Source organism: Chiloscyllium plagiosum, chromosome 21 (assembly GCF_004010195.1).
Source record: "Chiloscyllium plagiosum isolate BGI_BamShark_2017 chromosome 21, ASM401019v2, whole genome shotgun sequence".
NCBI classification, from domain to species: Eukaryota; Metazoa; Chordata; class Chondrichthyes; order Orectolobiformes; family Hemiscylliidae; genus Chiloscyllium; species Chiloscyllium plagiosum.
In genome coordinates, this window is record NC_057730.1 from 8,620,550 (window position 1) to 8,635,105 (window position 14,556).

The 14,556-nt window shown below is 40.6% G+C and overlaps 1 protein-coding gene across 8 annotated transcripts in view; it reads left to right on the plus strand.

The window, feature by feature from the left end:
• The window catches only part of tsc2 (TSC complex subunit 2), an 80,999-nt gene that overhangs the window by 3,868 nt on the left and 62,575 nt on the right, over positions 1 to 14,556 (plus strand). For 7 of the 8 annotated variants that reach the window (XM_043711187.1, XM_043711190.1, XM_043711189.1 and 4 more), the window contains exons 2-6: positions 4,011 to 4,175; positions 4,288 to 4,374; positions 4,845 to 4,952; positions 7,386 to 7,530; positions 9,014 to 9,131. In XM_043711187.1, the coding sequence (XP_043567122.1) occupies positions 4,041 to 4,175; positions 4,288 to 4,374; positions 4,845 to 4,952; positions 7,386 to 7,530; positions 9,014 to 9,131 (593 nt within the window). In that variant the 5' untranslated portion in view covers positions 4,011 to 4,040. Of the gene's footprint in view, positions 1 to 4,010; positions 4,176 to 4,287; positions 4,375 to 4,844; positions 4,953 to 7,385; positions 7,531 to 9,013; positions 9,132 to 14,556 lie in introns of those variants that run through there. The other variant, XM_043711193.1, reaches the window with a different exon arrangement.

Here is a 14,556-nt window from a genome sequence, read left to right on the forward strand (position 1 = left end):
ACTGAAGTCCATATAGATCACATCAACTGCTCTGCCCTCATCAATCCTCTTTGTTACTACTTCAAAAAACTCAATCAAGTTTGTGAGACATGATTTCTCATGCACAAAGCCATGTTGACTATCCCTAATCAGTCCTTGCCTTTCCAAATAAATGTACATCCTGTCCCTCAGGATTCCCTCCAACAACTTGCACACTACCAAGTTCAGGCTCAACGGTCTATAGTTTCCTGGCTTGTCTTTACAGCCCTCCTTAAACAGTGGCACCACGTTTGCCAACCTCCAGTCTTCGGGCACCTCACCTGTGACTATCGATGATACAAATATCTAAGCAAGAGGCTCAGCAGTCACTTCTCTGACTTCCCACAGAGTTCCCGGGTACACGTGATCAGGTGTATTAGCTTGCTCTTTCTCTGTGGATGCTGTCTGAGTCGCTGTGATCTCCAGCATTTGTTGTTTTCAGTACAGATTCCCGCATTTGCAGTTTTTTGCTCCGTATTGTCTTCTGTGCTTGTTTTTAAATCTGCTGTTATTCTGTGATGAAAGGTGACTTGTGGTTATTCCGATCTGGGTGCTATTATGTGTGTTGATTGTCAGTGAGGTCCCGAGAGTAGTTTGAAGGGACAGCAACCCTGTGTGGTATTTTTAGCAGCTACTTCAGTGACAGCTGCTGGTATAAATTAATATTTTTGTAGGAGAACTTGGCAGAGCCTTGATATGGCTGCTAGTTTGTTGTTCGAATCTATGTGTTCCTCAAACTCTGGGTGTCATATTGAAATCTCACCTCCTACCAATTGAATGAGTCCTACTGATGGAAGCTTGCCTTTTGAACTTGAGTAGAGCCGTCTTTGGGTGCTGTTGAATTGGTGTAAAAGAGTGAGGTATTAGCGCATGAAGTAGTTACAGGTGCAACCTGCATCTAAAACTCTTCTATCTTTTGAGAGACTCGACTTGCCTGTGTTTGGTGTCATATAATCACTTTGGACTGAAGCATTGTGGCAATTTCTTTTTCTTGTTCATGAGAACTGCACGTCACTGGCAAGGCTAATATTTACTGCTCATCCTTAATTGGCCAGAGAGCGCTTAAAAGTCAACCACATTGCTGTGGTTCCAGAGTCACATGTAGACCAGACTAGATAAAGATTGCCAGTTTCCTTGCTTAAAAGGATATAAGTGAACAAGATGTGTTTTTTTTTTACAACAATCAGTACTGGCTACATGGTCACCATTAGTTTACCTTGCTATTAATATTCTAGATCTTGGTTGAATTCACATTCCCCCCTCAAGCACAATATGGTTCAACCTCATGTTGTCAGTACATTAACCTGAGGTTGTGGATTACGAACCTAGAGACATTAGCACTATGCCACTACCTCCCCAATTTATTTACAGTAAGTACAAATCTGTCATCTAAGTCTAGACTGCAAATTGCATCCAGCTGTCCAATTGGGGGAGTTGTATGGGATAATATTGGGGCTTGATGATTTGCCAGTCATGATAGTGGATGGAGAAATCTGCAGCAAATATATTTTGCACATTATATAGGCCAATATTTCGGTGTGATTTCTGTTTTCTTTAGCATTTTGGAAACTGATCTGCAAACTAAATTTTGTGCCAGTTCTCAACTGAGTATACTTTCTGGGTAGCAGAACTGTCGGAATGCTTGAAGCTGGAAGAACAATTGGCATGTTACTGGAGATAAATGTTGCTTATTTTCGGACTGTAGCAGTGATGGAACTTACATTCACAGCCAGAATTGCTACTTACTCTGTGTGCCTAACCAAGGTCATTTGTGGAAGCGGTGGCTGTTGTCTCCCAAACTCAAGTGACTAATGGGAACCACAAGTGCTGAATGTCTCTGACATATTTGACTGAGCTTGGAGTTGTTTGTGTACTGGAGTGTTGTGTTGACAGTTGAATTAATGAGCTTGTTGATAGAATCTTCTGTTGCACTTCTTCAATGCACAGTATGTTGTGGCTTCCCTGAAATTTCGGAACATGGTTATTCTTGTCTGAAACTGACAAGATACATCATTGGCTGTACTCCATGTCAAACATCCTCCGTGCTACCTGAAGAAGAAAGTAATATAGTAACAGATGCCTTGTAACTGATTTGAGTAGGAGACAGCCCTTTCAGTCCTTGTATTTTTCCTGTTAATACCAATTTATACCATAATTCGATCTCTCTCTTTGACTTATTGCATTGCGTTGTGTTGCAGATGATGGGCTATTATTTGTATTTGGCTTGTGCATTCTGGAACTTTTAAGTTAAACAAGCCTGACTTGAATTTTCCATCCATATTGCTTTGTCATAAGGAAGTTGAGTGTTTGACTTAATTTTGTCTCTTTGGCATGAAAATATAAATTTGCAAAAGCAGAACTGACTGAGGCGTTTGAGCAATAGATGTGGTGATACTGAGTATATGTCACACATAGCAGTAAGTGGCCTTTGCATGAAGGTGATGTGGGTTTGTAGCCTTGGCTTGATATTAGGTAGTTGAGTTACAACATGAGGTAAACCCCTCTTCGAATTTAAACTGTACACACAGAAGTTCACCTCGCATCGTAATGTGTTAAATTTCGAGAGGTAAAGAACTATCCCATAGGTCACTATTTAAAGTAAAAATTAACAATTTTATTCTTTAAGTCCCAAAAGAGAAAATTAGACAACTATTTATAACTCCTTTCTCTTAAACCTATCTTTTACCTCTCGCTTTACAATACTGGTCCAATAAATTCCCTCTTAAATTTACAGCTAATCACTTTCAAACCCCAGTTGTTGTCTTCGGATGTCAAACTTTCTCTGTAGATTTCTTTTGGTAGTCTTCAGGGGTCTGCTGCACAAATCTCTTATGGACAGGTACCTTTCAGAGAGCTATTCAGCTGGCAGTCTGTACTTGATGGTGCTCTTGGCAGTTCTCCCCCTAAATGTTCACACTGTCTGGTTTTATACTCCAAAACATTGCATCATTTCATTGGTTTGATGTCATCCCAAACAGTAAAATTCAAATTCAATTGGGTTTTGGTATCTGGGGTACAATTTAAATTGGTTGGCCGAATTTGAATTTGTTCTTGTTCCATGGCAATGCAACTCCAGCCAAATGTTACATTTTTAAATTGTTCAGCACACACTGTGCTTTCAGTCAATCCTTGCTAGCTCTCTCTCTCTCTCTCTCTCTCCCTCCAAGATACAGTACACCTCTACACCTTCATAACAGTTGCAAACAGATTTGAACAACATGAGATGTCTGTGAAGAATGATGGAGTCAGTGGCAAGAATATAGAGCTTGTTTAACTGAGATAAATTATGGTTCATCCAATGCTCAAATGTTTTGTGTTCCTACAGTTTGCTCCTTTATCTCAGGCCAAGGTATGGCTCCAGAAGTTTTGTTTTGCACCAGTTTGTCTGTGGACAAATACAGAAGGTGTTCCATTCACATTTACTGTATTAAAACTCAAGCCAAATTTCACCTTCATCCAATCCACATACATGACAGATAAATGGTGTAAATCAGTCTTGATCTAATTGAAAAGGCAGTACAGAACTGAGGGACTGAATGGCCCCTCATAAGTAATCAGATTTGGAATTTTGACCTTCTCCGGCCTAAGAGGCCAGTAGTAGCATTTGTATTACTATTCAAGACCAGGTTTGGCACTCACTGGGGGACCTGCATTGTGGTTCCATTTTGTACAGTTCATTCACAGGAGTTAATTTATTTCTTGATTGAGCTGAAGGACAACTATTCAAGCTTCATCCTTTCCTGATGAAGGGCTTTTGCCCGAAACATCGATTTTCCTGCTCCTCTGATGTTGCCTGACTTGCTGTGCCTTTCCAGCACCACACTCTTGACTCTAACCTCCAGCATTTGCAGACCTGTTCGAGGTTCTGTCCAACTGCTCCTGGATAGGCAAGCTTTGCTTTGTGCATCCACTAAGATTATCACTGATAGATGTACAGATTCACTTGCAGGTCTGCAGAGCTGATTCCTGATTTAATCATTTATTTACTTCAGTTTAGGGAAGGTTGAACATCCCCCTTGATCATGTCCAAACCCACAAGCAAAGATCCGTCCTTCCGTGAGCGATTCAAAAGCCTTCTGGGAATTGGCCCTCGTATTAACACCAAGCAAACGGAATGTAAGCCAGCAGAATTCATCATAACGAGTGAAATACTAAAGGTACTGTGCTCAATATGAAATGAGAAATGTATTCTCTTTATGTTTGCAGAAATGTTTTGTCTATTTTGTGTGGAACACTGTCATTGAGAGTATATTTTTTCTATTGCTTCAGGATCTGAACATAGAGTGTGGACTTTACAATAGAATAAAAACCATTGGCCATGTTTGTGACCTAGCCAGGACCAGGAAGTTTGAAGAGGTAATAAGCATGTTTAGCACTCTTTTAGTGATGTGCTCCTCCAGTTGTAGGAACCATGGTTTTTACAGGTTAAGACAATGATGGTACAATTTAGACAATCAGTTATTGCTGAAATAGTTTTATCACCTCCAATATTTTAGTTTTATCTCGATAGTTGTGTTCCAGACTGTGCTACTTTTAAAAAGAGGTAGAAACATACAATGGTAATGCTCAGAGGAGTTGATGCATGCCTCAAAAAGAAAAACATTACTGGGTTACAAGAAAGAGCAAGAGGAGTGGACTGATTAATTAACTCATTCAGCTTAGGTGCAATGGGCTGAATGTCCTTCTATGCTTCATTTACAGCACCAAGCTCTTTCGGAGTTCATTTAACTTAGATTTCTGCAAGTCATTTCCTCCCATTTTTGGAATGTGTGTTTCTATCTGTTTAATGTAAATTTTCCCCTTTTGTTTCTTTTGTGTATTTAAAGCATGCAGTGGAAGCTGTGTGGCAGGCTGTGGATGACTTGATTTCTGATGAACACTCAGAGGCTAGGCATGCAGTATTGCAACTGATGAAGGCTATTATTCAGGGACAGGTGAGCAAAACAGTAGTTTTTTCCTGGTTCGAACTGTACTTCCATGATCCTTTCATTTCTTCTGTTATCGCAGTAACAGTCTTATGAATTGAGTTTATTCCCTTTAAAAATATTACTGATTTAATTCCTCAGTATTCCCTATTCGATAACGACGTTAGGACTGATGTTAGGGGTAGGTTCTTCACTCAGCGAGTCGTTAGTTCATGGAATGCCCTGCCAGTAACAGTGGTGGACTCTCCCTCTTTATGGGCATTTAAGAGGGCATTGGATAGGTATATGGAGGATAGTGGGTTAGTGTAGTTTAGGTGGGCTTGGATCGGTGCAACATCGAGGGCCCAAGGGCCTGTACTGCGCTGTATTCTTCTATGTTCTATGTTCTATGACGTCAATCTCTCTCAGCACATCTGCTGAAATTCTCATCCATGCCTTTCTGGCCTCTATATTTGACTATTCTAATGCTTTCCTGACTGGCCTATTGTCCACATTGCATAAGCTTGAGTTATTGCAACTCTGCTCTATCCTATTTTTTTCCTAGCCCCATTCATTATTGTTTCCTAGCCTAGCAAGGCCTCCATTTTAAAATTCTCATCATCATCATCACCAATTCACTCTGTGGCTTCACACATCCCTTTTTCTGCCAAATTGTAATAAAGTAACCTTTAGGAATGAATGTCCACAATATCATAGAATTTTACGACATGTTTAAAAGTTACGCATGTCATCAGATATGGCGGGCGCAAAGTTCTCAAATTCTCTATACTTGTAAGCTGCCAACCAGCCTGATTTGGAAATCTACTGCCAATTCTTCACCATTGCTTTGAACTGCATTAACAATTGTGTATGTACCTGTAGTTATGACTAGACCCCAGGTGAGCCCAAATTATTATGGTTCCAAACAGGCACCCCAAATTGTTCAGCTCCTGAATGAAGACAGGTGAACTGGTTCTCCTCCTTTATTAACCCTCACTATGGCTGGTCGCAATGAGAAAAGTCCCCTCCTTTGTGGATATCTTTCTTCCAGATTACATGAATTAATGTTCTAAAATGAGCCAACTTAACCAGGTTTTCTTGAGTTAGAAAGTTGTGAACTTATTCGCTCTCAAATGCAAAAATTATTAACAGCACAATGCAAATATGCACAGATTAGGAATAAGCCACGAGTCCAAAAAGATAAAGGTTCAAAGATATGCAGATCGGTCTTTGAGAAGAAAAATAATGGAACTTTGATAGGTGAACAGTTCATTTTGGGTTGTTTTACTTTTGCTGATTTGCTAACAGTACTAAGAACACTCAGAGTTCTTCTTGACCTGTTCCTTTTTGACTGGCTTGCTGGCTAGTAATGGTCCAGCACTCAGATGAGAATGCTTATATCTGCAAAATGAGGGGTGGCTATTGGTGATTCTTTGACTGTGAATTTCACAGAATTTCAGCACCCGAACCCAGACTAGGGTACGTGAATACTTCTGTTCACAGGCACATCTGATAGCTCTCCTTCAGCTAACACACAGAGACCAGAGTTGCTCTCTGTCTTTAACTCTTTTTACATATTCCTGGAAAGGTGAAACAGAAAAAAATGTCTTAAACAAGTGGCTGTCTGCTGAAAGCCTGGGGTGATGGGGAGCGATATTCAGCCCCCTTTGTTATGTGTTTCCCTAACACTCTCTTCAGGTGTGATATTCACATGTCCCCTGCAGGACTTTGCCAGCCAGCCTAAAATTTTCATTTGTACTTTTTGTATTGTTGTTATTTGCAGCAGCCCTCTTTAAAAATAGCTTTTGGAATTAAATGCTGAAAAGTGTCCATACCAATTTGGGATTCTGGTCTGTTGCCATGACACTACACCATGCAGTTTGTTCCTTCAATGAGACTAACCTTTTGCAGGAGCAAGTCACTGGTTGGAAATAGTTATAAAAATGTTATGAAAGTCTCTTTGTCTTGAGAAGGCAAATGGATTGAGTATACCAATAGCCTGGAGTGATTAAGGCAAGTTTGGATATTTTACTATTTTAATTGCACTTACGTAAAGGTACGTTGTTATACAGGTAGACAACACTTTATCTGGAATCTGAAAAGCTCCAAAGTCCAAAGGTTTTTTTTTTGTGAAGTTTTTTTTCTCATTAACAATGTTGTTTGGTGTGCAGTTAACCCAAGTCCACACCTATTTGATGCCCTGTCACTCAGATGCGACGTGTGGGCATGGCCCAGCACTGGCAGGCTTCAAATCTGTTTCGGGGCCTGTTTTACTCACCGTAAGTCTGTTGTTTGGGAAGATTTTTTAAAATTACGCCATCAAACTGTCACTTATCCTGAAATTCGAAAAATTCTGAAAACCAGCTGGTTTAGAACATTTCGGATAAAGGATTGTGCACCTGTACTATGAAATCCCTCCTCCAGTTTATTTAACAAACTGACTGAGTACATTCATTTAATTAGGGAGAAAGACTCGGGCCAATCCGTGCACACTTCTTCCTCATCATCAAGGATTACCCAGTGAATGGTGACCTGCTTGAGAGACTTGACGTCTTCAAAGCGCTAACAGAAAATGGAAAAGACATCACCTACTTGGAGGAAGATCTGTGTATGTGTGTGACGTATTTAGAAAGGTCTTTGAATGGCTAGGCTGATGCTGAAGTTTTTGTTGAAACTCAAACTTAAGTTTTGTTCAAAGTTAAAAATCACACAACACCAGGTTATAGTCCAGTGGGTTTAATTGGAAGCACTAGCTTTCAGAGCACCGCTCCTTCATCAGGAAGCTAGTGCTTCCAATTAAACCTGTTGGACTATAACCTGATGTTGTGATTTTTAACTTTGTACATCCCAGTCCAACACCGGCATCTCCAAATCATGACTAGCATCGACACCGTTAAAATTTGTAGATCTGGTTTTGAAATCATAGTGCTAATAATAAAATTTTGCTAATTGCAGTAATGGCATTAAAATAATTAGGAAAAGGAATGCATGCACACACTTCTTTCCCTCAAAATTCAACACCATTTGTATTAATACCTGTCTGGTGCCATGCATTAAAGCAAATCATCCTTTAGAAATGTCTTCAGAATAGATATTGAACATTTAACTTTTTTCCAAGTGTTTTCTATGCCATTTGACATATTGCTTTAACATAAATGCCGAGAAATGATCTTGCAGACAGCTAAACGGTGAATTTATAGTTCTTATAAGGGTAACAAACAATTACAATTTTCTTAAGGCTGCATGTAGTGACACCATTATTCTCAGCCAGACTGGGTGATAATTTGCTAATTTCCTCCAAACAGTTACATTGGAGACGTCCCTGCTGTAAACAACTAAAACTGATTTTGTGCAGCTAATTTACCAGATGTAGCTATCCTTCACTCATTTAATTTTGCTGGAAAGAGTATCCTGCTATTATTAGGAGACTTCTCTTGTCCTCTTTACTGTAGTTTGCTGAGGCTTTTTAAATAGACCCTGGTGTAAAATAGATTGTTTACTATGTGCCTGACCCAAGTCCCATCCCAACAATAAAAATGATGGTGCCAGAATTCACTTTGTACCATGGAGTGCATAGACATGAATTCTTATTTTTCACACAATGTACTGTTTTCTTTTGAAAATATTCCTGCATTCTTCTATCTGTCTCCATTTGGATATTTCTGCACCATGGAGCCTGTCCAGCTAATAGGGTATTTGACCACCTGCCAGACCTTCTCTTAAGGCCTGACACTGACTATTTGGAGAGCAATCAAAAGTAAAGTGAGATGACTCCTTCCCTTCATTTTTTTTGTGAATGTATTTTAACAAAGGTTAAGTTCATAAGAATACACATAGAAGGAGAGCAGCGTGTGAACCTGCATCTCCCAACTGTGTGATATTTTTTGATCCCTGAAATGCTTTGCTGCATTTTGAGCTTTCAACTTTAACTGGTTGAATTATTGGCTGTTCAAGACTTGAATACCAATAAATGGATGTATTTTTATTATTTGACAATTAAGTCAGTGCTGTTTAAGAATGAGACTGTTGCTTTGTAGGCAATATATGATCTTGCCTGTGTGTCTGTGTGTTTTTCTTTTTTTGTGTTAAAGCCTCTTTTGTCCTCAAGTGGTTGGATATTGGTCTCACTGCGGAGTTTCTGGAGGTGCTAGTCAATCTTGTCAAATTCAACAGCTGCTACCTGGATCTGATTGTGGCTCAGATAGTCCAGTGAGTATGTATGGGTGTTTAATTAAATTTGCTGTTAAAAAGTATGGGTGATGGTTGGAATTATCTAAATTGCTTATCAATGCATAAGTACTCTTAACCATGTGAAGCTAAAGCCTGTGATAGCCTCTGATAGCCCGATGTAGGCGCTTGACATGTACAAGCCCTGAGTTGATTTTTGCAGATCTAATAAATGGCGCTTATCATAAACTAAAAGTAACATTTGACTTTGGTTCTCCCTGTGTGTTCCCTGTACCTCCATCCCTTGTCCAGTTTTTCTTTTATGAAGAACTTATTACAGCATGTAAGTTAGCTCGCAGAGCTGGAGGTTTTTTCAGACGTTTCGCCCCATGATTAGGTAACATTATCAGTGAGAGTCTCCAGAGAAGCTCTGCAGGTATGTCCCACCTCTCTCTTTATAGGTCTTATGTTTCTTAAGATGGGTGATGTCATTTCTGGTTTTGTTTTCAAGGGAAGGTAGATGGGACCTAAGTCGATGTGTTTATTGATGGAGTTCTGGTTAGAATGCCATGCCTCTAAGAATTCTCATGCGTGTCTTTGTTTTGCCTGTCCTAGAATGTGTTTATTGTCCCAGTCAAAATGGTGTCCTTCTTTGTCTGTATGTATGGAAACTAGTGATAGTGGATCGTGTCTTTTGGTGTCCAGTTGGCGTTCATGTATCGTGGTAGCAGGTTTCCTGCTTGTTTGTCCGATGTAGTGTTTTATTTTTACAGTTTTTGCATAGTGTTTTGTAAGTGGTGTTAGTTTTGCTGGTAGTATCTAATGGATCCTTTAGGTTCATTAGTCACTGTTTTAATGTGTTGGTAGGTTTGTGGGCTACCATGATGCCAAGTAGTCTGGAAGTCTTTTCTGATATGTCTTTGATGTAAGGTAATGTGGCTATAGTTTTTGGTTGCGTTGTGTCTGCTGTTTAGGTTTGTTTCTGAGGAATCAGCAGATTGTGCTTATTGGGTAACAGTTTTTCTTAAAAACATTGTATAGGTATTTTTCTTCTGTTTGCAGTTCTTGGGTGCTGTAGTGTGATGTAGCTCGTTGGATAATGTCTTGATGCAACTGTTTGTGGGTGTTGGGATGATTGCTTCTGAAGTTAAGTATTTGGTCCGTGTGTGTTGTTTATCTGTAGACGCTGGTTTGAAGCTCTCCGTTAACTGTACGTTCAACTGTCTCGTCTAGGAATGAGAGTCTGTTGATGTTCTCCTTTTTTGTGAATTTTATGCATGTCAGGATATAGTTGACGGTGCTGTATGTTTCCTCTAATTTGAGATGACAAAGGTGTCATCCATGTAGACTTAAAAAAAGATAAAAACATTGTAATAATTCCTGCAGATAAGGGTTACATGACAGTCTGGTTTGTTTAAAATAACAATCTTAAAAAGGCAAATGCTCTGCTTGCAGACACTGACATTTACCAGCAGGTGGCGATAGACCTGACCTCACAACGACTAAACAGAATCTCATCCTTTCTAACAAGACTTTAAAAAATCAGGAGAATTAAACAGGGCAGACTTTAAAAATATGAAACCAGATGGATCCAACGCCACGCTTCTACGGATTACCAAATATACATAAATTTGGGGCCCCCTCAGACCCATAGTCTCTCTACCTGGCACACCAACATACAGACTAGCCAAGGAACTCCACCAAAAACTAAAACATCTAATTGAAGATTCATGTCACTCTATTCACTCCGCCCAAAAATTCCTGTACACCATCAAAGACACCAAGGTAGAAGGGGACGAAATAATGGTCTCCTTTGACACTACAGCCCTTATCACATCAATTAACATCGACCTGGCCAAAGAAACACTGACATCACTACTAGGAAAACCAAGACCACAAACACCAGACAGCACCAACTTCATCAGCAAAGACACCATTCTCAAGCTAGTGCCTCACCACCCACTTCACATTCAATAAAATAAACTTACAAACAAGTCAACGGCACATCCGTGGGATCACCAATATCAGGGCTCGTAGCAGATGCAGTAATGCAGAGACTTGAACAAGTTGCCGTCCCATCTATCCAACCCAAATATGGGTCCGCTACAGGAATGACACCTTTGTCATCACAAAATGGAGCAAATTAGAGAAAACATACAGTATCATCCTGACGCTCATAAAATTCACAAAAAGAGGAGAACATCAACAGACTCTCATTCCTAGATGAGACAATTGAACATACATTTAACAGAGAGCTTCAAACGAGCGTCTACAGAAAAACAACACACACCGGCCAAATACAAAACTTCAGAAGCAATCATTCCAACACCCACAAACGGAGTTGCATCAAGACATTATTCCAACGAGTTACATCACACCACAGCACCCAAGAACTGCAAACAGCAGAAGAAAAATATCTATACAACGTTTTCAAGAAAAACAGTTACCCAATAAACACAATCCGTCGATTCCTCAGAAACAAACCCAAATAGCAGACACAACGCAACCAAGAACTATAGCCACATTACCTTACATTAAAGACATATCAGAAATGACTTCCAGATGACTCAGACCCCTTGGCATCATGGTAGCCCATAAACCTTATCAACACACTTAAACAGCAACTAATGAACCATTAGATACTACCAGCAAAACTAACGCCATTTACAAAATACCATGCAAGAACTGTAAAACAAAAAACACTACATCGGACAAACAAGCAGGAAACTTGCTACCAGGATATATGAACACCAACTGGCCACCAAAGACACGGCCCACTATCACTAGTTTCCATACATACAGACAAAGAAGGACACCACTTTGACTGGGACAATACACACATTCTCGGACAGGCAAAACAAAGACACGCATGAGAATTCTTAGAGGCATGGCATTCTAACCAGAACTCCATCAATAATCACATCGACTTAGGTCCCATCTACCTTCCCTTTTGGGAAAAAAAAAGAACCGGAAACGATATCACTCACCTTAAGGAACCAAGACCTATAAATAGAGAGGTGGGACATACCCGAGCACTTCACCAGAGACACTCGCTAATGATGTTACCTAGTCATGGTGACGAAATGTTGAAAACAAACCTTCCAGCTCAGCAAGCTAATTTATACCCATATCATCAACCTGAACTACAAATCTTCTCAAAAATCACTAACTTTATTGTAGCCCCAATAATGTAGCTTGCTGCTACTGTCTAAAAACCAATACTTACAGAACATAGAACAGTGCAGCACAATGCAGGCCCTTCGGCCCTCGATGCTGTGCCTGCCTTCTATCCTACTCTAACATCAGACTAACCTACATACCCTTCATTTTACTATCCTCCATGTGCCTACCCCAGAGTCGCTTAAATGTCCCTAATGTATCTGACTCTACTACCACTGCTGGCAGTGCATTCCACGCACCCACCACTCTAAGTAAAGAACCTAACTCCAATTACTTTAAAAATATGCCCCCTCATGATAGACCTTTCCATGGGAAGAAGTCTCTGGATATCCACACTCTGCCTCTCAACAACCTATAGACCTCTGCCAAATCACCTCTCATCCTTCTTCACTCCAATTAGAAAAGCCCTAGCTCTGTCAACCTTTCTTCAAAAGACATGCCCTCCAGTCCAGACAGCATCCTGATAAGTTTCCTCTCCACCCTCTCTAAAGCTGCCATATCTTTCCTATAATGAGGCAACCAGAACTGATCTCAATATTTCAAGAGTGCTCTAACCAGGGCTTTATAGAGCTTGCAGCATAACCTTGTGGTCTTAAACTCAACTCCCCTGCTAATACACTATGTGCCGCCTTAACAAATCTATCAACCTGGATGGCAATTTTGAGAGATCTGTGCACATGGATTCCAAGATCCCTCTGTTCCTCCACGCTGCCAAGAATCCTGCCTTTAACCCTGGATTCTGCATTCAAATTTGACCTACCAAAGTGAATGACTTCACATTTTTCCAGGTTGAACTCCATCTGCCACTTATCAGCCCAGTTCTGCATCCTGTCAATGTCTCGTTGCAACCTACTACACCCTTCCACATTGTCCACAGCTCCACCAGCCTTCGTGTCATTGGCAAACTGACTAATCCAACCTTCAACTTCCTCATCCAGATTTCTAAAAGTCACAGAGCAGAGGTCCCAGAACTGATCCATACGGAACAAACTGGTCACCAAACGCCAGGCTGAATACTTTCCATCTACCACCACACTCTATCTTCCATGGGCCAACCAATTCTGTATTCAGACAGATAGGTTTCCCAGTATCCCATTCCTCCTTTTTTTTCCTGAATGAGCCTACCATGGGGAACCGTATCAAACCGATAAGGGCTTATGCCCCAAACATCGATTTTCCTGCTTCTCAGATGCTGCCTGACCTGCTTTGCTTTTCCAGCACCACACTCTTGAACCTGGTCAAATGCCTTGCCAAAATCCATGTACACCACATCCACTGCTTTACCTTCATTAACGTATTTTGTCACATCCTTAAAGAATTCAGTAAGGTTTCTGAGGTATGACCTGCCCCTCTGAAAGCCATGCTGACTATCTCTAATCAAATGATTTTCCAAGTAATCATAAATCCTGTCTCTCGGAATCCTCTCCAGTACTTTGCCCACCACTGAGGTAAGACTGACTGGTCTGTAATTCCCAGGATAATTCCTATTCCCTTTCTTAAAGAAAGGAATAGCATTTGCCACCCTCCAATCATCTGGCACTACTCCTGTGGACAGTCAGAATGCAAAGATCATCACCAAAGGTGCAGCAATCTCTTTTTCCTTGCTTACTGTGGTATCCTTGGGTATATCCTGGCTGGTCCAGGTGATTTATCTATCCTTGTGTTTTTCAAAATTTTCAGCACATCCTCCTTCCTAACATGAATCTGTTCCAGCATATTAGTCTGTTTCATGCTGTCCTCAGAAACCTCAAACTCCCTCTCGGTAGTGAATACTGAAGCAAAGTATTCATTAAGGACTTGCCCTACTTCCTCCGACTCCAGGTTCAAGTTCCCACTACTATCCCTGATCGGCTCTACACTTGCTCTGGCCATCCTCTTGTTCATCTCATTACTGTAGAACACCTTAGGGTTTTCCTTAATCCTACTTGCTAAAGCTTTTTGATGCCCCCTTCTAGCTCTCCTAACTCCATTCTTCAGTTCCTTCCTGGCTGCCTTGCAACCCTCTAAAGCCCTAACTTATCCTCCCCTCCTCAATGTTAAGTAAGCTTCCTTCTTAGTGTTGACTAGATGTTCCACATCCCTTGTCACCCAAGGTTCTTTAACCCACCATCCCTTCCTTCCCTCAGTGGGACAAACCTGTCCAGCACTATCAGCAGGTGGTTCTTAAACAACCTCCCAATAAAGTGACTGCTCTTTTCCTGTTTATGACCTACAACCATACTGGATCTGTAGACAAACCCATACTGACTCTGTAGACAAACCCTCCTTGACTATCTCCCTTACTGCA